General features: G+C 38.6%; 1 protein-coding gene and 2 non-coding genes across 3 annotated transcripts; 1 reads left to right on the top strand and 2 right to left on the bottom strand.

The window, feature by feature from the left end:
- Positions 1-1556: 1556 nt before the first annotated feature.
- LOC130953759 (small nucleolar RNA R71) lies at positions 1557-1664 on the bottom strand. Its single transcript, XR_009075921.1, has one exon. It is a non-coding gene; the product is annotated as a small nucleolar RNA R71 (small nucleolar RNA).
- A 10960-nt stretch (positions 1665-12624) lies between these two features.
- LOC130952140 (small nucleolar RNA R71) lies at positions 12625-12732 on the top strand. Its single transcript, XR_009074321.1, has one exon. It is a non-coding gene; the product is annotated as a small nucleolar RNA R71 (small nucleolar RNA).
- Positions 12733-20848: 8116 nt separating this feature from the next.
- LOC130950096 (protein FAR1-RELATED SEQUENCE 5-like) lies at positions 20849-24400 on the bottom strand. Its single transcript, XM_057878648.1, has 3 exons — positions 24299-24400; positions 22632-22756; positions 20849-22496 (listed from the first exon to the last, which is right to left on the bottom strand). The coding sequence occupies exons 1-3, from the start codon at positions 24398-24400 to the stop codon at positions 20849-20851; spliced, it is 1875 nt and encodes a 624-aa protein (XP_057734631.1).
- Between the last annotated feature and the right edge of the window lie 1320 nt (positions 24401-25720).

Raw genomic sequence — 25720 nt, 5'->3', positions numbered from 1 at the left:
ATTTTGTTAGTGTCAATAGTATACAAACTGCTAAGTTTGGTGTCTTGCATGCATTGTTATTTGATTTTGGTTGCATTTTTGATTATTAAAAATCCAAAAATATTTTTAATTTATGTCTTTTCAAGTCAATAATACAGAGAATTGAAGATTCAGAACATACTGCAGAGGAATTATACAGAAAAAGCTGGGCATTCAAAAATACCCAGTGAAGAAGACAGACTGGCGTTTAAACGCCAGCCAGGGTGCCTGGCTGGGCGTTTAACGCCCAAAAGGGTAGAGTTTTGGGCGTTAAACGCCAGAATGTGCACCATTCTGGGCGTTTAACGCCAGGATGGCACAAGAGGGAAGATTCTGTTTTCAAATCAATTTTTTTCCAAGTTTTCAAAGTTTTTCAAACTCAAATCTTTTTCAAATCAAATCTTTTCAATCAAACCTTTTCAAAATCAATTTCTTTCCTTTTTCAAAGATACTTGCTAACAATTAATGATTTGATTGAACATTTCAAGGATGTTGCCTTTTCTGTTGAGAAAGGTTTAATGTTTGAATCATATCTTTTCTTGTTAGGCAAGTCATTAATTTTTAAAATCAAATCTTTTTAAAATTGTTTTCAAATCATATCTTCTCAATCACATCTTTTTAAAAGACCAATCATATCTTCTTAACCACATCTTTTTCAAAATAATTTTCAATCAAATCTTTTTGATTTCTAATTTCAAAATCTTTTTCAAAAATCACTTGATCTCTTTCCCACTCTTGGTTTTCGAAAATTAACTAGTGTTTTTCAAAATGTTTTTAAAATCTTTTACTTAATTTTCGAAAACTACTTCCCTTCTTCTCACATCCTTCTATTATGGACTAACACTATTCCTTAATGCAAAATTCAAACTCTATCTTCTTTGATAAGTTCGAATTTTCTACTTCTGCCTTCTATTTTTCTTTTCCTCTGACGCCTCAAGGAATCTCTATACTGTGACATAGAGGATTCCATATTTTCTTGTTTTCTTCTCTTTCATATGAGCAGGAACAAAGACAAAGGCATTCTTGTTGAAGCTGACCCTGAACCTAAAAGGACCTTGAAGCGAAAGCTAAGAGAAGCTAAGGCACAACTCTCTGTAGAGGACCTAACAGAAATATTCAAAGAAGAAGAACCCATGGCAGCCGAAAACAACAACAATGCCAACAATGCAAGGAAGGTGCTTGGTGACTTTACTGCACCTACTCCCGACTTCTATGGGAGAAGCATCTCTATCCCTGCCATTGGAGCAAACAACTTTGAGCTTAAGCCTCAATTAGTTTCTCTAATGCAACAGAATTGCAAGTTCCATGGACTTCCATTGGAAGATCCTCATCAGTTCTTAGCTGAATTCTTGCAAATCTGTGACACAGTCAAGACTAATGGGGTTGACCCTGAGGTCTACAGACTGATGCTATTCCCTTTTGCTGTAAGAGACAGAGCTAGAATATGGTTGGACTCTCAACCTAAAGAAAGCCTGGACTCTTGGGAAAAGCTAGTCAATGCCTTCTTGGCAAAGTTCTTTCCACCTCAAAAATTGAGTAAGCTTAGAGTGGAAGTCCAAACCTTCAGACAGAAGGATGGAGAATCCCTCTATGAAGCTTGGGAAAGATACAAACAATTAATCAGAAAATGTCCTTCTGACATGCTTTCTGAATGGAGCATCATAGGTATTTTCTATGATGGTCTCTCTGAACTATCCAAGATGTCTTTGGATAGCTCTGCTGGAGGATCTCTTCATCTGAAGAAGACGCCTACAAAAGCTCAAGAGCTAATTGAAATGGTTGCAAATAACCAATTCATGTACACTTCTGAAAGGAATCCTGTGAACAATGGGACTAGTCAGAAGAAAGGAGTTCTTGAGATTGATACTCTGAATGCCATATTGGCTCAGAATAAAATATTGACTCAGCAAGTCAATTTGATTTCTCAAAGTCTGTCTGGAATGCAAAATGCACCAAGCAGTACTAAGGATGCTTCATCTGAAGAAGAAGCTTATGATCCTGAGAACCCTTCAATGGAAGAGGTGAATTACCTAGGAGAACCCTACGGAAACACCTATAATTCTTCATGGAGAAATCACCCAAATTTCTCATGGAAGAATCAAGAGAGTCCTCAACAAGGTTTCAACAATAATGGTGGAAGAAACAGGTTTAGCAATGGCAAACCTTTTCCATCATCTTCTCAGCAACAGACAGAGAATTCTAAGCAGAACCCCTCTGACTTGGCAACCATGGTCTCTGATCTAATCAAAACCACTCAAAGTTTCATGACTGAAACAAGGTCCTCCATTAGGAACTTGGAGGCACAAGTGGGACAGCTGAGCAAGAAAGTTACTGAACTCCCTCCTAGTACTCTCCCAAGCAATACAGAAGAAAATCCAAAAGAAGAGTGCAAGGCCATAAACATGGCCGAATTTGGAGAGGAAGGGGAGGAAGTGAACGCCACTAAGGAAGACCTCAATGGGCGTGCACTAGCCTCCACTGAGTTCCCTAATGAGGAACCATGGGAATCTGAGGCTCAAAATGAGACCATAGAGATTCCATTGGATTTACTTCTGCCATTCATGAGCTCTGATGAGTATTCCTCCTCTGAAGAGGATGAGTATGTCACTGAAGAGCAAGTTGCTAAATACCTTGGAGCAATCATGAAGCTAAATGACAAGTTATTTGGAAATGAGACTTGGGAGGATGAACCCCCTTTGCTCACCAAAGAACTGGATGACTTGTCTAGGCAGAAATTACCTCAAAAGAGACAAGATCCTGGGAAGTTTTCCATACCTTGTACCATAGGCACCATGACCTTCAAGAAGGCTCTGTGTGACTTAGGGTCAAGTGTAAACCTCATGCCTCTCTCTGTAATGGAGAAGCTAGGGATCTTTGAGGTGCAAGCTGCAAGAATCTCACTAGAGATGGCAGACAACTCAAGAAAACAAGCTTATGGACTTGTAGAGGATGTTCTGGTAAAAGTTGAAGACCATTACATCCCTACTGATTTCATAGTCCTAGAGACTGGAAAATGCATGGATGAATCCATCATCCTTGGCAGACCCTTCCTAGCCACAGCAAAAGCTGTGATTGATGTTGATGGAGGTGAACTGATCATTCAAGTGAATGAAAGATCCTATGTGTTTAAGGCTCAAGGATATCCCTCTATCACCATGGAGAGGAAGCATGAAGAGCTTCTCTCAAATCAGAGTCAAACAGAGCCCCCACAGTCAAACTCTAAGTTTGGTGTTGGGAGGCCACAACCAAACTCTAAGTTTGGTGTTGAACCCCCACATTCAAACTCTAAGTTTGGTGTTGGGAGGTTCCAACATTGCTCTGAGTATCTGTGAGGCTCCATGAGAGCCCTCTGTCAAGCTACTGACATTAAAGAAGCGCTTGTTGGGAGGCAACCCAATGTTATATTTTATCTATTTTCTTTTGTTATTTTATGTTTTTTTGTAGGTTGATGATCATAAGAAGTCACAAAATCAATTAAAAAAGCAAAAACAGAATGAAAAATAGGAAGAAAAACAGCACACCCTGGAGGAAGAACTTGCTGGCGTTTAAACGCCAGTAAGGCTAGCAGTTGGGCGTTTAACGCCCAGTCTGGCACCATTCTGGGCGTTTAACGCCAGAAAGGGGCACCAGACTGGCGTTAAACGCCAGAAAAGGGCAAGAACCTGGCGTTAAACGCCAGAAAGGGGCACCAGCCCGGCGTTTAACGCCAGAATTGGCTCAAAACGTGATTTTGCATGCCATTTGGTGCAGGGATGACTTTTTCTTGACACCTCAGGATCTGTGGACCTCACAGGATCCCCACCAACCCCACCACTCTCTCTCTTCTTCACCCATTCACCAATCACCTCAATACCTCTTCCCCAAAAAAAACCCTTCACCTATCAAATCCCATCTTTCTCTTCACCACTCACATCCATCCTTCATAAAACCCCACCTATCTCACCATTCAAATTCAAACCACTTTCCCTCCCAAACCCACCCATACATGGCCGAACACAAAGCCATTCCTTTCTTCCTCATTTCTTCTTCTACTCTCTTCTTTCTTCTTTTGCTCGAGGACGAGCAAACCTTTTAAGTTTGGTGTGGTAAAAGCATTGCTTTTTATTTTTCCATAACCATTTATGGCATCCAAGGCCGGAGAAACCTCTAAAAAGAGGAAAGGGAAAGCAAAAGCTTCCACTTCCGAGTCATGGGAGATGGAAAGATTCATCTCAAGGGTGCATCAAGACCACTTCTATGAAGTTGTGGCCATGAAGAAGGGTCAACTTTGATCAAAGGTTGGACCAAGTCCTCACAGACATTTGTGAAGAGGGCGCTCAATGGAAAAGAGATTCAAGAGGAAAGCCGGTTCAACTGAGAAGGCATGACCTCAAGCCCACCACTAAGAAAGAGGATGGAGCAAACAAGAGACCCCTCTCATCATGAGATCCCTGAGATGCCTCAAGGGATGCACTTTCCTCCACAAGACTATTGGGAGCAAATTAACACCTCCCTAGGAGAATTGAGTTCCAACATGGGACAACTAAGGGTGGAGCATCAAGAACACTCCATCATCCTCCATGAAATTAGAGAAGATCCAAGAATCATGAGAGAGGAGCAACAAAGACAAGGAAGAGACACTGAGGAGCTCAAGCACTCCATAAGACCTTCAAGAGGAAGAACAAGCCGCCATCACTAAGGTGGACCCGTTCTTTAATCTCCTTGTTCTTTATTTTCTTGTTTTTCGAAAATTGTGCTTTATGTTTGTCCATGTTTATGTCTTATGATCATTAGTGTTTTAGTGTCTATGCCTTAAAGTTATGAATGTCCTATGAATCCAGTACCTCTCTTAAATGAAAAATGTTTTAATTACAAAAGAACAAGAAGTACAGGATTTCGCATTCATCTTTAAAACTAGCTTAATTAGTTTGATGTGGTGACAATACTTTTTGTTTTCTGAATGTATGCTTGAACAGTGCATATGTCTTTTGAATTTGTGGTTCATGAATGTTAAAATTGTTGGCTCTTGAAAGAATGATGAAAAAGGAGACATGTTACTGAGGATCTGAAAAATCATAAAAATGATTCTTGAAGCAAGAAAAAGCAGTGAATACAAAAAAAAAAACGAAAAAAAAGGGAGAAAAAGAAAAAGAAAGAAAAAGAAAGAAATAAAGTTGTGATCCAAGGCAAAAAGAGTGTGCTTAAGAACCCTGGACACCTCTAATTGGGGACTTTAGCAAAGCTGAGTCACAATCTGAAAAGGTTCACCCAATTATGTGTCTGTGGCATGTATGTATCCGGTGGTAATACTGGAAGACAGAGTGCTTTGGGCCACGGCCAAGACTCAATAAGTAGCTGTGTTCAAGAATCATCATACTTAACTAGGAGAATCAATGACACTATCTGGATTCTGAGTTCCTAAAGAAGCCAATCATTCTGAATTTCAAAGGATAAAGTGAGATGCCAAAACTGTTCGGAGGCAAAAAGCTACTAGTCCCGCTCATCTAATTTGGAGCTAAGTTTCATTGATAATTTGGAGTCTATAGTATATTCTCTTCTTTTTATCTTATTTGATTTTCAGTTGCTTGGGGACAAGCAACAATTTAAGTTTGGTGTTGTGATGAGCGGATAATTTGTACGCTTTTTGGCATTGTTTTTAGTATGTTTTTAGTAGTTTTAGTTAGTTTTTAGTATACTTTTTATTAGTTTTTAGTTAAAATTCACTTTTCTGGACTTTACTATGAGTTTGTGTGTTTTTCTGTGATTTCAGGTATTTTCTGGCTGAAATTGAGGGACCTGAGCAAAAATCTGATTCAGAGACTGAAAAGGACTGCAAATGCTGTTGGATTCTGACCTCCATGCACTCGAAGTGGATTTTCTGGAGCTACAGAAGCCCAATTGGCGCGCTCTCAACGGCGTTGGAAAGTAGACATCCTGGGCTTTCCAGCAATATATGATAGTCCATACTTTGCCCAAGATTTGATGGCCCAAACCGGCGTTTAAAGTCACCCTCAGAAATCCCAGCGTTAAACGCCGGAACTGGCACCTAAATGGGAGTTAAACGCCCAAACTGGCATAAAAGCTGGCGTTTAACTCCAAGAAGAGTCTCTACACAAAAATGCTTCAATGCTTAGCCCAAGCACACACCAAGTGGGCCCGGAAGTGGATTTTTATGTCATTTACTCATCTCTGTACACCCTAGGCTACTAGTTTTCTATAAGTAGGACCTTTTACTATTGTATTTTCATCTTTGGACATCTAGTTCTTAGATCAGATCTTGGTTCTTCTGGTTCCCTCTCTGGGGCTGGTGCACGAAATTGTGATCAATACTTTTTAATACACAGAACAATCCCCGGTAATGGCTCCAAAGACTTGGTGCTCAATACCATGGCATAAACACAACTTCGCACAACTAACCAGCAAGTGCACTGGGTCGTCCAAGTAATAAACCTTACGCGAGTAAGGGTCGATCCCACGGAGATTGTTGGTATGAAGCAAGCTATGGTCACCTTGTAAATCTCAGTCAGGCAGACTCAAATGGGTATAGTGATAAACGAATAAAGCATAAAGATAAAGATAGAGATACTTATGTATATCATTGGTGAGAGCTTCAGATAAGCGTATGAAGATGCCTTCCCTTCCGTCTCTCTGCTTTCCTACTGTCTTCATCCAATCCTTCTTACTCCTTTCCATGGCAAGCTTATGCAAGGGTTTCACCGTTGTCAGTGGCTACCTCCCATCCTCTCATTGGAAATGTTCAACGCACCCTGTCACGGCACGGCTATCCATCTGTCGGTTCTCAATCAGGCCAGAATAGAATCCAGTGATTCTTTTGCGTCTGTCACTAACGCCCTGCCCTCAGGAGTTTGAAGCCCGTCACAGTCATTCAATCATTGAATCCTACTCAGAATACCACAGACAAGGTTAGACCTTCCGGATTCTCTTGAATGCCGCCATCAGTTCTTGCCTATACCACGAAGACTCTGATCTCACGGAATGGCTGGCTCGTTTGTCAGGCGAGCACTCGGTTGTCAGGCGATCAACCATGCATCGTGTATCAGGAATCCAAGAGATATTCACTAAGCCTCAGATGCTTGTAGAACAAGAGTGGTTGTCAGTCACTTTGTTCATGAGTGAGAATGATGATGAGTGTCACGGATCATCACCTTCATCAAGTTGAAGAACAAGTGATATCTTGGACAAAGAACAAGCGGAATTGAATAGAAGAACAATAGTAATTGCATTCATACTCGAGGTACAGCAGAGCTCCACACCTTAATCTATGGTGTGTAGAAACTCCACCGTTGAAAATACATAAGAACAAGGTCCAGGCATGGCCGAATGGCCAGCCTCCCAAAGTGATCAAAAGATCTCAAGAAAAAGGTTCCAAAGATCAGAAGATTTTTAATACAATAGTAAAAGGTCCTACTTATAGAAAACTAGTAGCCTAGGGTGTACAGAGATGAGTAAATGACATAAAAATCCACTTCCGGGCCCACTTGGTGTGTGCTTGGGCTGAGCAAATGAAGCATTTTCGTGTAGAGACTCCTCTTGGAGTTAAACGCCAGCTTTGGTGCCAGTTTGGGCGTTTAACTCCCATTTAGGTGCCAGTTCCGGCGTTTAACGCTGGAATTTCTATAGGTGACTTTGAACGCCGGTTTGGGCCATCAAATCTTGGGCAAAGTATGGACTATCATATATTGTTGGAAAGCCCAGGATGTCTACTTTCCAACGCCGTTGAGAGCGCGCCAATTGGGCTTCTGTAGCTCCAGAAAATCCACTTCGAGTGCAGGGAGGTCAGAATCCAACAACATCTGCAGTCCTTTTGAGTCTCTGAATCAGATTTTTGCTCAGATCCCTCAATTTCAGCCAGAAAATACCTGAAATTATAGAAAAACACACAAACTCATAGTAAAGTCCAGAAAAGTGAATTTTAACTAAAAACTAATAAAAATATACTAAAAACTAACTAGATCATACTAAAAACATACTAAAAACAATGCCAAAAAGCGTATAAATTATCCGCTCATCACAACACCAAACTTAAATTGTTGCTTGTCCCCAAGCAACTGAAGATCAAATAAGATAAAAAGAAGAGAATATGCAATGAACTCCAAAAACATCTATGAAGATCAGTATTAATTAGATGAGCGGAGCTTTTAGCTTTTTGCCTCTGAATAGTTTTGGCATCTCACTCTATCCTTTGGAATTCAGAATGATTGGCTTCTTTAGGAACTCAGAATCCAGATAGTGTTATTGATTCTCCTAGTTAAGTATGATGATTCTTGAACACAGCTACTTTATGAGTCTTGGCCGTGGCCCAAAGCACTCTGTCTTCCAGTATTACCACTGGATACATACATGCCACAGACACATAATTGGGTGAACCTTTTCAGATTGTGACTCAGCTTTGCTAAAGTCCCCAATTAGAGGTGTCCAGGGTTCTTAAGCACACTCTTATTGCCTTGGATCATAACTTTATTTCTTTCTCTTTCTTTCTTCTTCTTTTTTTTTTCGAATTTTTTTTTTGTATTCACTGCTTTTTCTTGCTTCAAGAATCATTTTTATGATTTTTCAGATCCTCAGTAACATGTCTCCTTTTTCATCATTCTTTCAAGAGCCAACATTCATGAACCACAAATTCAAAAGACATATGCACTGTTCAAGCATACATTCAGAAGACAAAAGTGTTGCCACCACATCAAAATAATTAAACTTGTTATAAAATTCAAAATTCATGCAATTCTTCTCCTTTTCAATTAAGAACAGTTTCCATTTAAGAAAGGTGATGGATTCATAGGACATTCATAACTTTAAGGCATAGACACTAAGACACTAATGATCATAAGACACAAACATAGACAAACATAAAGCACTAAAATTCGAAAAAACAAGAAAATAAAGAACAAGGAGATTAAAGAACGGGTCCACCTTAGTGATGGCGGCTTGTTCTTCCTCTTGAAGGTCTTATGGAGTGCTTGAGCTCCTCAATGTCTCTTCCTTGTGTTTGTTGCTCCTCTCTCATGATTCTTTGATCTTCTCTAATTTCATGGAGGAGAATGGAGTGTTCTTGATGCTCCACCCTTAGTTGTCCCATGTTGGAACTTAGTTCTTCTAGGGAGGTGTTAATTTGCTCCCAATAGCCTTGTGGAGGAAAGTGCATCCCTTGAGGTATCTCAGGGATCTCATGATGAGAGGGGTCTCTTGTTTGCTCCATCCTTTTCTTGGTGATGGGCTTGTCCTCATCAATGGGGATATCTCCTTCTATGTCAACCCCAACTGAATAACAGAGGTGACAAATGAGATGAGAAAAGGCTAGCCTTGCCAAGGTGGAAGACTTATCCGCCACTTTGTAGAGTTCTTGGGCTATGACCTCATGAACTTCTACTTCTTCTCCAATCATGATGCTATGAATCATGATGGCCCGGTCTAGAGTAACTTCAGACCGGTTGCTAGTGGGAATGATTGAGCGTTGGATAAACTCCAACCATCCTCTAGCCACGGGCTTGAGGTCATGCCTTCTCAATTGAACCGGCTTCCCTCTTGAATCTCTCTTCCATTGTGCGCCCTCTTCACATATAACTGTGAGGACTTGGTCCAACCTTTGATTAAAGTTGACCCTTCTAGTGTAAGGATGCTCATCTCCTTGCATCATGGGCAAGTTGAATGCTAACCTTACATTTTCCGGACTGAAATCCAAGTATTTCCCCCGAACCATAGTAAGATAATTCTTAGGATCCGGGTTCACACTTTGATCATGGTTCTTGGTGATCCATGCATTGGCATAGAACTCTTGAACCATCAAGATTCCGACTTGTTGAATGGGGTTGGTAAGTACTTCCCAACCTCTTCTTCGGATCTCATGGCGGATCTCCGGATATTCACCCTTTTTGAGTGAAAAGGGGACCTCGGGGATCACCTTCTTCAAGGCCACAACTTCATAGAAGTGATCTTGATGCACCCTTGAGATGAATCTATCTATCTCCCATGACTCGGAGGTGGAAGCTTTTGCCTTCCCTTTCCTCTTTCTAGAGGTTTCTCCGGCCTTGGATGCCATAAATGGTTATGGAAAAACAAAAAGCAATGCTTTTACCACACCAAACTTAAAATGTTTGCTCGTCCTCGAGCAAAAGAAGAAAGAAGAGAGTAGAAGAAGAAGAAATGAGGAAGAAAGGAGTGGCTTATGTATTCGGCCAAGGAGGGGTAGAAGTGGTGTTTAGGTTGTGTGAAAATGAAGGATTGAAGAAGGGTATTTATAGGAGAGAGGGGAGATGGGGTTCGGCCATTATGGGTGGGTTTGGGAGGGAAAGTGGTTTGAATTTGAAGGGTGAGATTGGTGGGGTTTTATGAAGGATGGATGTGAGTGGTGAAGAGAAAGATGGGATTTGATAGGTGAAGGGTTTTTGGGGAAGAGGTATTGAGGTGATTGGTGAATGGGGAAAGAAGAAAGAGAGAGTGGTGGGGTTGGTGGGGGTCCTGTGGGGTCCACAGATCCTGAGGTGTCAAGGAAAAGTCATCCCTGCACCAATTGGCACTCAAAATCACGTTTTGAGGCATTTCTGGCGTTAAACGCCGGGCTGGTGCCCATTCCTGGCGTTTAACGCCAGGTTCTTGCCCTTTTCTGGCGTTTAACGCCAGTCTGGTGCCCCTTTCTGGCGTTAAACGCCCAGAAGGGTGCCAGACTGGGCGTTAAACGCCCAACTGCTAGCCTTACTGGCGTTTAAACGCCAGTGAATTCTTCCTCTAGGGTGTGCTGTTTTTCTTCCTGCTTTTCATTCTGTTTTTGCTTTTTCAATGGATTTTGTGACTTCTTATGATCATCAACCTACAAAAAAACATAAAATAACAAAAGAAAATATATAAAATATAATCATTGGGTTGCCTCCCAACAAGCGCTTCTTTAATGTCAGTAGCTTGACAGAGGGCTCTCATGGAGCCTCACAGATACTCAGAGCAATGTTGGAACCTCCCAACACCAAACTTAGAGTTTGAATGTGGGGGTTCAACACCAAACTTAGAGTTTGGTTGTGGCCTCCCAACACCAAACTTAGAGTTTGACTGTGGGGGCTCTGTTTGTCTCTGATTTGAGAGAAGCTCTTCATGCTTCTTCTCCATGATGACAGAGGGATATCCTTGAGCCTTAAACACATAGGATTTTTCATTCACTTGAATGATCAGTTCACCTCCATCAACATCAATCACAGCCTTTGCTGTGGCTAGGAAGGGTCTGCCAAGGATGATGGATTCATCCATGCACTTCCCAGTCTCTAGGACTATGAAATCAGTAGGGATGTAATGGTCTTCAACTTTCACCAAAACATTCTCTACAAGTCCATGAGCTTGTTTTCTTGAGTTGTCTGCCATCTCTAGTGAGATTCTTGCAGCTTGTACCTCAAAGATCCCTAGCTTCTCCATTACAGAGAGAGGCATGAGGTTTACACTTGACCCTAAGTCACACAGAGCCTTCTTGAAGGTCATGGTGCCTATGGTGCAAGGTATGGAAAACTTCCCAGGATCTTGTTTCTTTTGAGGTAATTTCTGCCTAGACAAGTCATCCAGTTCTTTGGTGAGCAAAGGGGGTTCATCCTCCCAAGTCTCATTTCCAAATAACTTGTCATTTAGCTTCATGATTGCTCCAAGGTATTTAGCAACTTGCTCTTCAGTGACATACTCATCCTCTTCAGAGGAAGAATATTCATCAGAGCTCATGAATGGCAGAAGTAAGTCTAATGGAATCTCTATGGTCTCATTTTGAGCCTCAGATTCCCATAGTTCCTCATTGGGAAACTCAGTGGAGGTCAGTGCACGCCCATTGAGGCCTTCCTCAGTGGCGTTCACTTCCCCTCCTTCCTTTCCAAATTCGGCCATGGTTATGGCTTTGCACTCTCCTTTTGGATTTTCTTCTGTATTGCTTGGAAGAGTGCTTGGAGGGAGTTCAGTAATTTTCTTACTCAGCTGTCCCACTTGTGCCTCCAAATTCCTAATGGAAGACCTTGTCTCAGTCATGAAACTTTGAGTGATTTTGATTAGATCAGAGACCATGGTTGCTAAGTCAGAGGGGTTCTGCTTAGAATTCTCTGTCTGTTGCTGAGAAGATGATGGAAAAGGCTTGCCATTGCTAAACCTGTTTCTTCCACCATTATTGTTGTTGAAACCTTGTTGAGGTCTCTCTTGATTCTTCCATGATAAATTTGGGTGATTTCTCCATGAAGAATTATAGGTGTTTCCATAGGGTTCTCCTAGGTAATTCACCTCTTCCATTGAAGGGTTCTCAGGATCATAGGCTTCTTCCTCAGATGAAGCATCCTTAGTACTGCTTGGTGCATTTTGCATTCCAGACAGACTTTGAGAAATCAAATTGACTTGTTGGGTCAATATCTTGTTCTGAGCCAATATGGCATTCAGAGCATCAATCTCAAGAACTCCTTTCTTCTGACTTGTCCCATTGTTCACAGGATTCCTTTCAGAAGTGTACATGAATTGGTTATTTGCAACCATTTCAATTAGCTCTTGAGCTTCTGTAGGCGTCTTCTTCATATGAAGAGATCCTCCAGCAGAGCTATCCAAAGACATCTTGGATAGTTCAGAGAGACCATCATAGAAAATACCTATGATGCTCCATTCAGAAAGCATGTCAGAGGGACATTTTCTGATTAATTGTTTGTATCTTTCCCAAGCTTCATAGAGGGATTCACCATCCTTTTGTCTGAAGGTTTGGACTTCCACTCTAAGCTTACTCCATTTTTGAGGTGGAAAGAATTTTGCCATGAAGGCATTGACTAGCTTTTCCCAAGAGTCCAGGCTTTCTTTAGGTTGAGAGTCCAACCATATTCTAGCTCTGTCTCTTACAGCAAAAGGGAATAGCATCAGTCTGTAGACCTCAGGGTCAACCCCATTAGTCTTGACTGTGTCACAGATTTGCAAGAACTCAGCTAAAAACTGATGAGGATCTTCCATTGGAAGTCCATGGAACTTGCAATTCTGTTGCATTAGAGAAACTAATTGAGGCTTAAGCTCAAAGTTGTTCGCTCCAATGGCAGGGATAGAGATGCTTCTCCCATAGAAATCGGGAGTAGGTGCAGTAAAGTCACCAAGCACCTTCCTTGCATTGTTGGCATTGTTGTTGTTTTCGGCTGCCATGAGTTCTTCTTCTTTGAAGAATTCGGTCAGGTCCTCAACAGAGAGTTGTGCCTTAGCTTCTCTTAGCTTCCGCTTCAAGGTCCTTTCAGGTTCAGGGTCAGCTTCAACAAGAATGCCTTTGTCTCTGCTCCTGCTCATATGAAAGAGAAGAGAACAAGAAAATGTGAAATCCTCTATGTCACAGTATAGAGATTCCTTGAGGTGTCAGAGGAAAAGAAAAATAGAAGAAAGAAGAAGGAGAAGAATTCGAACTTTAATTAGATGGAGTTCGAATTGTGCATTAAGAAGGAGTGATACTCCATAAATAGAAGGATGTGAGAAGAGGGGAAGGAAATTTTCGAAAATTAAGTGAAGAAGTTTGAAAATATTTTGAAAAACACTACTTGATTTTCGAAAATAAGAGTGGGAAAGAAATCAAGTGATTTTTGAAAAAGATTTTGAAATTAGAAATTAAAAAGATTTGATTGAAAACTAATTTGAAAAAGATGTGATTAAAAAGATATGATTTAAAAGATTTGATTTGAAAACAATTTTAAAAAGATTTGATTTTAAAAATTGATGACTTGCCTAACAAGAAAAGATATGATTCAAACATTAAACCTTTCTCAACAGAAAAGGCAACATACTTAAAATGTTCAATCAAATCATTAATTGTTAGGAAGTATCTTTAAAAAAAAAGAAATTGATTTTGAAAACATTTGATTGAAAAGATATGATTTGAAAAAGATTTGATTTTGAAAAACTTTGAAAACTTGAAAAAAAATTGATTTGAAAAACAAAATCTTCCCCCTAGCACCATTCTGGCGTTAAACGCCCAGAATGGTATACATTCTGGCGTTTAACGCCCAAAATGCTACCTTTTTGGGCGTTAAACGCCCAACCAGGTACCCTGGCTGGCGTTTAAACGCCAGTCTGTCCTTCTTCACTGGGCGTTTTGAACGCCCAGTTTTTCTGTGTAATTCCTCTGCTGCATGTTCTGAATCTTCAGTCCCCTGTACTATTGACTTGAAAATAGAACCAAGATCAAATAAATAAGGCATGCAAAACACCAAACTTAAGATTAGACACTAGACTCAAACTAGAAACATGAAATATTTTTGGTTTTTATGACTTTGTAAATTTTTTTTTTGTGCTTTTTTTTTTTTGAAAATTATATGAAAATAGAAAATAAAGGTTTCAGAATTCTCAATTTGAATTTCCAGGAATCATTGCAATGCTAGTCTAAGACTCCGGTCCAGGAATTAGACATGGCTTCACAGCCAGCCAAGCTTTCAAAGAAAGCTTCGGTCCAAAACACTAGACATGGCCAATGGCCAGCCAAGCCTTAGCAGATCATTGCTCCAATAGCAAGATTGATAGAGATCAACAAGCTATTGTGATGATCAGTTGAAAACTCGGTCCAATAAGATTAGACATGGCTTCACAGCCAGCCAGATTTCAACAGATCACCATGAAACACTAGAATTCATTCTTAAGAACTCTGAAGAAAAATACCTAATCTAAGCAACAAGATGAACCGTCAGTTGTCCATACTCAAGAACAATCCCCGGCAACGGCGCCAAAAACTTGGTGCACGAAATTGTGATCAATACTTTTTAATACACAGAACAATCCCCGGTAATGGCTCCAAAGACTTGGTGCTCAATACCATGGCATAAACACAACTTCGCACAACTAACCAGCAAGTGCACTGGGTCGTCCAAGTAATAAACCTTACGCGAGTAAGGGTCGATCCCACGGAGATTGTTGGTATGAAGCAAGCTATGGTCACCTTGTAAATCTCAGTCAGGCAGACTCAAATGGGTATAGTGATAAACGAATAAAGCATAAAGATAAAGATAGAGATACTTATGTATATCATTGGTGAGAGCTTCAGATAAGCGTATGAAGATGCCTTCCCTTCCGTCTCTCTGCTTTCCTACTGTCTTCATCCAATCCTTCTTACTCCTTTCCATGGCAAGCTTATGCAAGGGTTTCACCGTTGTCAGTGGCTACCTCCCATCCTCTCATTGGAAATGTTCAACGCACCCTGTCACGGCACGGCTATCCATCTGTCGGTTCTCAATCAGGCCGGAATAGAATCCAGTGATTCTTTTGCGTCTGTCACTAACGCCCCGCCCTCAGGAGTTTGAAGCACGTCACAGTCATTCAATCATTGAATCCTACTCAGAATACCACAGACAAGGTTAGACCTTCCGGATTCTCTTGAATGCCGCCATCAGTTCTTGCCTATACCACGAAGACTCTGATCTCACGGAATGGCTGGCTCGTTTGTCAGGCGAGCACTCGGTTGTCAGGCGATCAACCATGCATCGTGTATCAGGAATCCAAGAGATATTCACTAAGCCTCAGATGCTTGTAGAACAAGAGTGGTTGTCAGTCACTTTGTTCATGAGTGAGAATGATGATGAGTGTCACGGATCATCACCTTCATCAAGTTGAAGAACAAGTGATATCTTGGACAAAGAACAAGCGGAATTGAATAGAAGAACAATAGTAATTGCATTCATACTCGAGGTACAGCAGAGCTCCACACCTTAATCTATGGTGTGTAGAAACTCCACCGTTGAAAATACATAAGAACAAGGTCCAGGCATGGCCGAATGGCCAGCCTCCCAAAGTGATCAAAAGATCTCAAGAAAAAGGTTCCAAAGATCAGAAGATTTTTAATACAATAGTAAAAGGTCCTACTTATAGAAAACTAGTAGCCTAGGGTGTACAGAGATGAGTAAATGACATAAAAATCCACTTCCGGGCCCACTTGGTGTGTGCTTGGGCTGAGCAAATGAAGCATTTTCGTGTAGAGACTCCTCTTGGAGTTAAACGCCAGCTTTGGTGCCAGTTTGGGCGTTTAACTCCCATTTAGGTGCCAGTTCCGGCGTTTAACGCTAGAATTTCTGTAGGTGACTTTGAACGCCGGTTTGGGCCATCAAATCTTGGGCAAAGTATGAACTATCATATATTGCTGGAAAGCCCAGGATGTCTACTTTCCAAAGCCGTTGAGAGCGCGCCAATTGGGCTTCTGTAGCTCCAGAAAATCCACTTCGAGTGCAGGGAGGTCAGAATCCAACAGCATCTGCAGTCCTTTTGAGTCTCTGAATCAGATTTTTGCTCAGATCCCTCAATTTCAGCCAGAAAATACCTGAAATCACAGAAAAACACACAAACTCATAGTAAAGTCCAAAAAAGTGAATTTTAACTAAAAACTAATAAAAATATACTAAAAACTAACTAGATCATACTAAAAACATACTAAAAACAATGCCAAAAAGCGTATAAATTATCCGCTCATCAGGGGCCGAAACCAATGATCACTCTTGTTCTTATGTATTTTCAACGGTGGAGTTTCTACACACCATAGATTAAGGTGTGGAGCTCTGCTGTACCTCGAGTATTAATGCAATTACTATTGTTCTTCTATTCAATTCCACTTGTTCTTTGTCCAAGATATCACTTGTTCTTCAACTTGATGAATGTGATGATCCGTGACACTCATCATCATTCTCACTTATGAACAAAGTGACTGACAACCACTTCTGTTCTACAAGCAACCAAGGCTCTAGTGTTTATCTCTTGGATTCTTTAACCGGAATCTTCGTGGTATAGGCGAGAACTGATGGCGGCATTCAAGAGAATCCGGAAGGTCTAACCTTGTCTGTGGTATTCTGAGTAGGATTCAATGATTGAATGACTGTGACGTGCTTCAAACTCCTAGCAGGCGGGGCGTTAGTGACAAACGCAAAAGAATCAATGGATTCTATTCCGGCCTGACCGAGAACCGACAGATGATTAGCCATATGCTGTGACAGAGCATAGGAACGTTTTCACTGAGAGGATGGGAGGTAGCCACTGACAACGGTGAAACCCTTGCATAAGCTTGCCATGGAAAGGAGTAAGAAGGATTAGATGAAGATAGTAGGAAAGCAGAGAGACGGAAGGGAAAGCATCTTCATACGCTTATCTGAAGCTCTCACCAATGATATACATAAGTATCTCTATCTTTATCTTTATGTTTTATTCATATATCATCTACACCCATTTGAGTCTGCCTGACTAAGATTTACAAGGTGACCATAGCTTGCTTCATACCAACAATCTCCGTGGGATCGACCCTTACTCGCGTAAGGTTTATTACTTGGACGACCCAGTGCACTTGCTGGTTAGTTGTGCGAAGTTGTAGTGTTCACAATTTCGTGCACCAATGTCTGAAACAACCCAATTGGAGCATGTAATATTTATCATCGAAATCTTATTGTAATTGAGTATCTGTGAAATTAATTTATGATTAAAGTTTTCATTCATAATTATCTTTCAAATGATGAGTTGTAGGTGTTTGTGCCAATTTGCGAAGCAAGTCATTCATGGTATCTGATGGTCATAGATGTATCAAATGCAAGGGTGTACTCTCTTGACGTGACCAAGGCACCAGATACAATAGAACGGCGAGAACGCAACATGCGAACCATAGTGAGTTTTGAAAATTTGTTTTGTATTCATAAACTACAAAAGTAATACCTAATTCCTTCGTGAGATAAGATGGTAATTTGAGCTCTTTGTTAATTAATTTTTGTTTTATCTTTTAGATGATTGCGCTATCACAGATTTTTAGGCTAGATCGCAATGCTGGAAGCTTCCAGCTTGTTTCCCCTGACCCTACCACATGGGGATCTATTCAGTATCCACAAGGAGTTCCTACTCTAGATGACAGGTAAGAGAATTTCAAGCTCGTGAATGATTCTTTACAAAAGAATGATACCATTGTGAATATGAAGTAATTTATGGTGAAAATAAACGGCAGCTTTCAGTCGGCAACATGGATGTTATATTGGCTGCAACTGGCTGGCAAATTCAACCTCACTGACATAGGAAACATGGTAACATATACAAGATTTGTTTTAAAATTGGCACAAAAATTACCTTCCTCGACTGATGTTTCAATTTGTTACCTAAATTTTGTGTGGATTTCATGAATAGACAATGCCAGATAGGGTGCGGATGAGGACAGCTATAAACATCGTCCGCTTTCCAATTAATGAGGTTCTAAAGAAGGTTGAGTTGAATAGTGCAGCGGCATGGAACACCATTCTGCACAGCATTGAGTAGCAAACATGGATTATGCCTGTTTATCTTAGAATTGCAAAAAATTAATCAATTATTTAGGTCTGTCATGATATTAAGATGTAATACTAGTTGCTCTACTTATTTAGTTATTTTGGTGTGGAGAATAGTGATCTAGGCTACCGGTAAGAGTACACAATCCACATTTCGAAGCTTAGGTATACTCTTTTAGAGTTACCTCTTTTGAACCATGGTGAAATATTAGTCTTTAGGCTTCACTGTTGTTAAATCTATCTATACATATGTATTTTGAATCATGAAGACCACTAGTATTGTTGGTATGTGGTATTAATCTGCTTATTTATGGGAATTGTCTATGCTTTGCAAAATTAGACTCTTTAATTATGTTTAAAGTAAAAATGAGTTATCTTCCTTAGCTATTACCGACTGCTATTTTAAGAGATATTTTTTAATATAATAATCATAATAATAATCTTTTGCTTTCAGTATATTGTAAGTCCTTTTTTTTTACCAATTTTTAAATTTAGTTCTTATATTATAACATTTTTTAGTGGTTATCATCTTTTAAAGAAGAGAGACTAACTATAAAATAATTTGTTTTTAACATAGTATAAGCCATCTTAGTTTAAATATAAAACAATTGATAACAAAAAAAATTAAAAAGAACCAACTTAAATTTTTTTATCTAATATAGAAACTTAACATAAAGACAAAATTTTAAATTGTGAGTACGTAAATAAAAATTTGAGAAAGCTATAAAATCTAATAGAGCATTTAAATTTAATTTGTATAAAGGAAGTTATAAAATCTAACAGAGTATTTTAATCTAATTTGGTTAAAGTTTTTAAATTATGTAACTACAATCATTTTAGAATTTATCTCTCTTACGATCAGCAGACCCACTCTTCATAATATTGAAAACTTATATAGTTGTTTTTTGCTGTTTCAGATTATACGACAAAATTAAAGTTAACTTTAAAAAGTAAAAACAACGATGACAAAAAATATTCTATCAAATCTCAACCTATTTCTAATAAAGAATACTTTTTTTAATTAACTCCAAAAATTGATCATCAAAATGCATATCTAAACGAAAACTCTCATGACTATCAACTACACCTGATTGAGGTAAAAAAATTCCAGCAATGACAAATGAATGAATTTAATAGGGATAAATGGTTATTGTTGTTATATACTGCTCCAGAAATTTCTTTAATAGTAGCGTTGGCATTTTGCTCCCACACTCTGTTTCATAGATCCGTCCTTACATACAAGTATAGTTTAAAAGTCTTCACTGACATGTGTTACGAATCGGAACATTAGAAAAAAAAAAGTCTTTCTAACCATGACGAAATATGGTGATACAACTTAAATCTATTTGAAAACGAATATTTCACAATTTATACATCAAATAATTATTCAAAAGCATCAAAGGTGATGCAAGTACTCTCATCTGCATTGAAATGTCACCTGCTTAGTTTAATAACTTTCACCAATACATATAGAAGCAAACGGACTACATAAGTCAATCTAATGCAACAAATAAACCCTTCATTATGGTACAAGTATTTATCCAATTTAAATAGAGGTAAACACAAATTATCCAAAATATAACTTTGTCAAGTATCACATCCAAATGTAACCTTAAGGGTCACACCTCTGGCAACTAACTACATTCACCAATACATGTGGTAGAGTCGGAAAAAATGGGTGGTTGGACAACAGAAGGATCACAACCAATCTTCCGCTTCCTGATCCGAACTGGTTTTTCGCCACCCTGCGTGGTTGAACAGTGTTGTCAACAAGGACCTTCTTAGTTAAAGTTTGGTAGTGTAATAGAGAATAAAACATAATCACTTTGTTTAAAATAGTTTCAGATGATTCAATAGGATTTGTATTCGATTAATGATTTAGGAAAACAAATGATAGTATGCATACACCGAGGTAACCCTGAATTTTATAATATATTGTAAAAACTAAAACTAATTCAAATGGCTGAGAATGATCACATGAAACCAAACTTCGAAAGAGGACAATGGTAGTAAAAATTAAAAGATGTAAGAACTTATGCCACAAGTTACTCCAATCTTGCCTAATATTCTTTCATGTTAATGTTACCACCTAATAAATTCTTTTACAATTTAAATATCACCAACATTAAAAAAATTCACTAATCAAGAGTCACTAATTAAAATATGAGAATAATAAAGTTAAATGTCAATAACTATAAACTAAAACTAATCAAGGACCATCTTTAATATATCTTAATATTTTAGTTTAATAGCAAATTTGGTTTCAAAAGTTAATTCATTAAGAATAATGTTATACTTACCTGAACTTCTTGAGTCATCCTATTAAGCACAAAGTCCTCTCTTGGCCGTAAGGAAGTCTGGCTCGGTGCATTGGGACATCGCGTCCTTCGATGTCCAAGTCGGCCACATGTGCTACACTTTCGTCGCTTCTTCCCAACTGACGGAGCTGCCTGGGAACATCGTCCGGTGCCTTTTGTTCTAACACGGACCGGGTCCTTTATCCCTTGACGGACTAACCCCCTTGTCACCATAGGTTCATCAGGTCTCAACCCGTACTTAATTTCTAACACAACTGCATCACTTAGAAGCTTCTTAGAGTATTACTTGAAGTCCTCATCACTCATGCATGCGACCCGTCCTAACCTCTTGCATATCTGAGAAAAGGCACCCAACCTGCTTCTATAAGTTGCTGCGTGGTCCGTTGTTTCTTCACCTGAACCAATAGTTAACTTTGCTGTTTTTGCCCACCTGCGCAACACAAGGCTATCGGGCAGTGCACATAAATCCAACCTAACACATACAGCAAGGATATGCACACATGGTAGCCCGAAGGACTCCATCCGCATGCATGTGCACATGAAATTATTTGTGACAGGTTCCCACACAACAATCCACCTCATATCCGGTCGCCGGTACTTTTCAATCTTGTAAATGTGGGACTGATCTGTAACCTTGCTTTCAAATATCCTAACCTGAACACATCGTTTGAGGGACTCACGAAATCTCCAAAACATCTCTCGTGTGAATTTACTCCATCCTGATTTTTCCAGCTCTACAAACTCTGTTTGCAACACGGGAGTACCATAGCATGACCTAAATTCGAGTTCATCCTCGTTATCACGAAGAAAATCTACACATCTTTGAAAGTTAGTGACAAACTCCAATACTCCATACCTACTCTCAACAAACCTCCCAAGCTTAGCATGTAACGATTCACAACGAGATGTGGTTCTTATACCGGCAAAGAACCTCCCTCGTATGTAGGCGGTCGCCCAGGAATTCTTTTTCCTATACAAGTCTTTCACCCACTCTACATCAACAACGCCACACTCGTCGACCATTGACTGCCAGTGCATTTCGAATTCTTTAATCTCCATGTCTGCCAACATACAATGTCTTAGCAACTGCGTGAAACGCGGATCACATATATTCTGTGTTGCATTTCTCAAAAGATGCCATGCGCAGAGTCTGTGATGAGCTTGGGGAAAAACAGATTGTATGGCTATTCGCATGGCAGGATCACCGTCTGTGATCACTGAAATTGGCGGTTTTCCTTGCATGCAATCGAGGAATTGTTGCAAAACCCAAATATATGATTCTTGAGACTCACATGAAACCATTTCCGTGGCAAACACACAGGTTTGATTGTGATGATTAACTCCTGAGAAAACCACCACCGGTAGGTTGTACTTATTACGTCCATAAGTTGCATCGAAAGCAAGCACATCCCCAAAAACAGCATAATCATCCTGACTACGACCATCACTCCAAAAAAGATCGTGTAAGTGCTCTTCCGCTCCCACCTTATACCGCCAAAACATTCTACCATCTATACGAGCAACCCCCTCCAAAAACCTAATGGCAGTAGTCACATCTCCACCTTGCAATTCTCTTTGCCTCCTAACCATGTTATACATGTCTTGTTTCGTGAAAGGAACCTTGTTAAAACCTCCAAGCTGTGCTGCAAAGGATTCGTATATCTTTGGAATACTAATCCCAATTCCCCTCATACTAGTCAGATGAGCAATCTCAACCTCTGATATCTTCCTATGTGATCTTAGATAATTTACAAACTTTGCAGATACCATCTCGTGGTTATGTTCATCAATGAACCGCGACACGTACCAATTCCCGATTCCATCTTTTTTTTTAATCCTCATCTCAGCGAGACATCCACAACGAGTGACTACCTTATGCTCTCTTTTCCTATCCATTTTTTCCAACCATTTCTTCTCTCGAAAACCCTGCCTGTTACATACAAATGTATATCTAACAATTTGCCCTATGCTATTCCTTATTTTCTTCCCTTGCCTTGATGCAAAACCTTTCACTCGACTATAGTTGTTGTAGAAATCACTTGCTTCTTCGGGAGTGCTGAATTACATTTGAAGAACATCATCTACACTAACACCTTCCAGATTTATCAACTGGTCTGGGAATCCACTAGCTGTCCCCTCTATCTGCACAGAAACTTTATCTGCCTCAACTCCCATATCATACATTCCATCCTACATTATAATACAAAACAGATTCGTAAAATTAACTCAACCATTTTACTATCAAATGGATAATGTATAAATACTACCCATGTAAATATTTTAAGTAATCACATTTCTTTGATCTCACCTAGGCAAAATAAAAGAGTTTCACAATCTAGAAAATAAAAAAAATGATAAATATTCCATTATGCTTTCATTGAATGTCTTTAATTTATCCTAAATAATAATTTTTTACGGTGATCATATTTGATTCCTTGCAAGTGAAGTTTGAAATATTAATGTTGTTTTATTTGATGAAGTGAAATGCAAAGTAACGCACAAATTAAGTCTCAAAGTAAAGAACTTGAGTTGATCAAATATAGGTAAATTTGACCTTTTTTTTAAGTTATTTTCAGTTCAAGTCTAAAAAAACAAAAAACAAAATTATGAATCTTAAATGGGACATTTAAGAAAATAACTTGCTTTTGTTTGATAAGAAAATAAGTTGCCTTTTTTTGAATCTTACACTATTCATTATTGAATCTCATGCACTATATTTGAGATAATAAAAAAATTTCTTACATTTTGAATGTTGATAATATATATATCAACTTATTTTCTACTGCTCTTGTTTGAAATCTAGAGTCCATTTTATAACAGATATAAGTGAGTAAATTTAGTGTATAACAAAAAATGAATGCAAATAAGATTTTCTTTGAATAATTTGACAATCATTTCAAATAATAAATCAATACTTCAAATTTTGATTCTACAGTAATATTCTTAACTTTTTCAAAAAATTACTCCAATAAATCATTACAGACGTATAGGCAGCATTTGTTTTGGGTATACATGTCCATCAAAATATAAATACAAAGTACACGAGAGTACATATATAACATTTGTTTACTCAAATAAAAATGATAAAGGACCCATTCATTTTATGTATCTCTTTGTAGAAACTAGTTTTTTCGATATTAATTTTTTTTATAAAATATATTTGTTCTTAGTTCTCTAATTAAGAATTACGTATTTTACAATAGTTTATATACATGAATACGTAATTATATCAACAAGAGATAGCTAAATAAAAAAATAATTTAAGGTAATATGTGTATGTTTAAAAAAATAATTTAACCATTCCTAAAAATCTTATACAGTAATTTTATCTTAAAAATTTTTCTCCAATAATTTTATTTTATTTATTAATTTTCATCCAAACATGTAACATGTTCTTAAGCCTGTGACATTGACTCCGAACAGATACCGATTGGTTTGTTATTTGAACTAAACTAAAATGTCAAAGGACAAGTAACACAAAAAATTTGACCTGTACATTATTGCAAAAATTTAACTTCTGATAAATTGACTAAACTAATTAACTAACCAAGCTGATAAAAATGTGACTGTAACACAAAAAACTGTAACAGTGAATCAAATCTTTTTATGCAATAACAGTTCAATACATCCACATAAATCAGTTCAATACATCCACATAAATAGTTTTGTAGTAAATCACATATGCACAGCAACATATGGAAATGGTATTACAGCGTTAAAAGTCACACATACCTGCATGTTAACATCAGCAACATTGCCTTCTTCCGTCAAAAAAACTTTTCTCGAACCACTCCATAACCATGCGTCCTGGACGACACTGCTGCTGGCTTCCATTTTTTCCAGCTACAACCGATCTGCCAGTGAAGTTCACAACAAACAAACTTGAGAAAACAATAACTACACTGATGATTTTGAGGACTTCATCTTCTCATATAATGACACAGTGTGTTTCATCCCATTTCACAAATGGTCGCCGCTTAGGTATCATTACTAGACCCTTGCTCTTTTTGTAACAAGACCTTTCTTTTGGCTTGGGCTAAGCCCAAAACCTTATCTAAACCCATAACTCAACCCATAACACAACCCATCCAAACTCCAATTTGATCTTCTCTCCAAAAGCGTCGAATTCTACCACCAAGAGACATGCTCCTATGGCCTACCTGACATGAACATGTTTAATTCCACTTTCCGGTTCATACTCGACTTTGGAATCAAGGCGTGATCTGATTCATGAAATCTGCATCAGGTCTCTCTGTTAGCTTCAACTTGGCAAGAAGCTCCGCATCAGAGGTTAAGTTACCGCTTCACTCCACAATTCTCCTCCCCGCCAAAGCTTGTTAATCTTTGCTCCCTTCGTTCTAGTATCCCGATTTTTGGTATTGATTGAAGCTCCGCCTACCCCGCTTTTTCTACAGCTGCTGCGACCTTGTAACAATACCCTTCAATACATTGAAGGAACAAAGGCTTCTTCCTATCCCATGGGCTTTCACCAGCTAAGAAATCTACATGTCATGGGTTCTAGTGAAAAAAAGAGTTGGGTTTGGGTAAAAGAAACATCAATAACAACCCAATGCCATTCAGCCCATCGGCTTAAAGCTGTTTATAGCCAAATACAACTATGCGTATCGGCTTCCTTACTATCCTTTTTGTATTTTGCTTTCTTAGCTCAGGATAAGTTTGGAATTACACTATATATAACACGACAAATAAATTACCTGCAACCGTTTTGTCTCTGGTATAGCTTTGTTCCACTATAATACATTGGAACATGTGAAAACCTTCCTATATGAATTTAGTATTGTTCCGATCCACAAGGCATATCATTGTGGCCATTTAGATTGCTTTTAGAGTTTCGGCCGTTTATAACTTTATACATATATATATGCATTATTAATTTGTTCGATTACATATGTGTGCTTGTTACGGTGAAATATAAGCATGCTTTGGTTGCTTTATTTGTATATATATATATATATATAAATTGATACTCATAAAATTAATGATTTATTTTTTAAAAAAAACATTAATAAAGTATTATTGAATTATAATGTTTGATTTTAATCTTAACAGATCAAAAAAAAATTTTTTTTGGCACATAAATTTGTTTTAATGTCATTTAAATATGGTTTTCCTTAAGATCGGAAAAGAACACCA

This window comes from Arachis stenosperma, chromosome 9, assembly GCF_014773155.1.
Source record: "Arachis stenosperma cultivar V10309 chromosome 9, arast.V10309.gnm1.PFL2, whole genome shotgun sequence".
NCBI lineage: Eukaryota > Viridiplantae > Streptophyta > Magnoliopsida > Fabales > Fabaceae > Arachis > Arachis stenosperma.
The sequence above is the reverse complement of the archived record's forward strand: the minus strand, read 5'-3'. Positions and strand labels throughout refer to the sequence as shown.

Bases quoted from the DNA above. Each gene is read 5' to 3' on its own strand.
- LOC130950096 (XM_057878648.1), bottom strand. From the start codon at position 24,400: ATGGAAGCCAGCAGCAGTGTCGTCCAGGACGCATGGTTATGGAGTGGT. The intron at 22,757-24,298 runs GTATGTGTGACT...ATTATAATGTAG, and splicing joins TTGCTGATGTTAACATGCAG to GATGGAATGTATGATATGGG. The intron at 22,497-22,631 runs GTAATTCAGCAC...TGTATGTAACAG, and splicing joins GTAGATGATGTTCTTCAAAT to GCAGGGTTTTCGAGAGAAGA.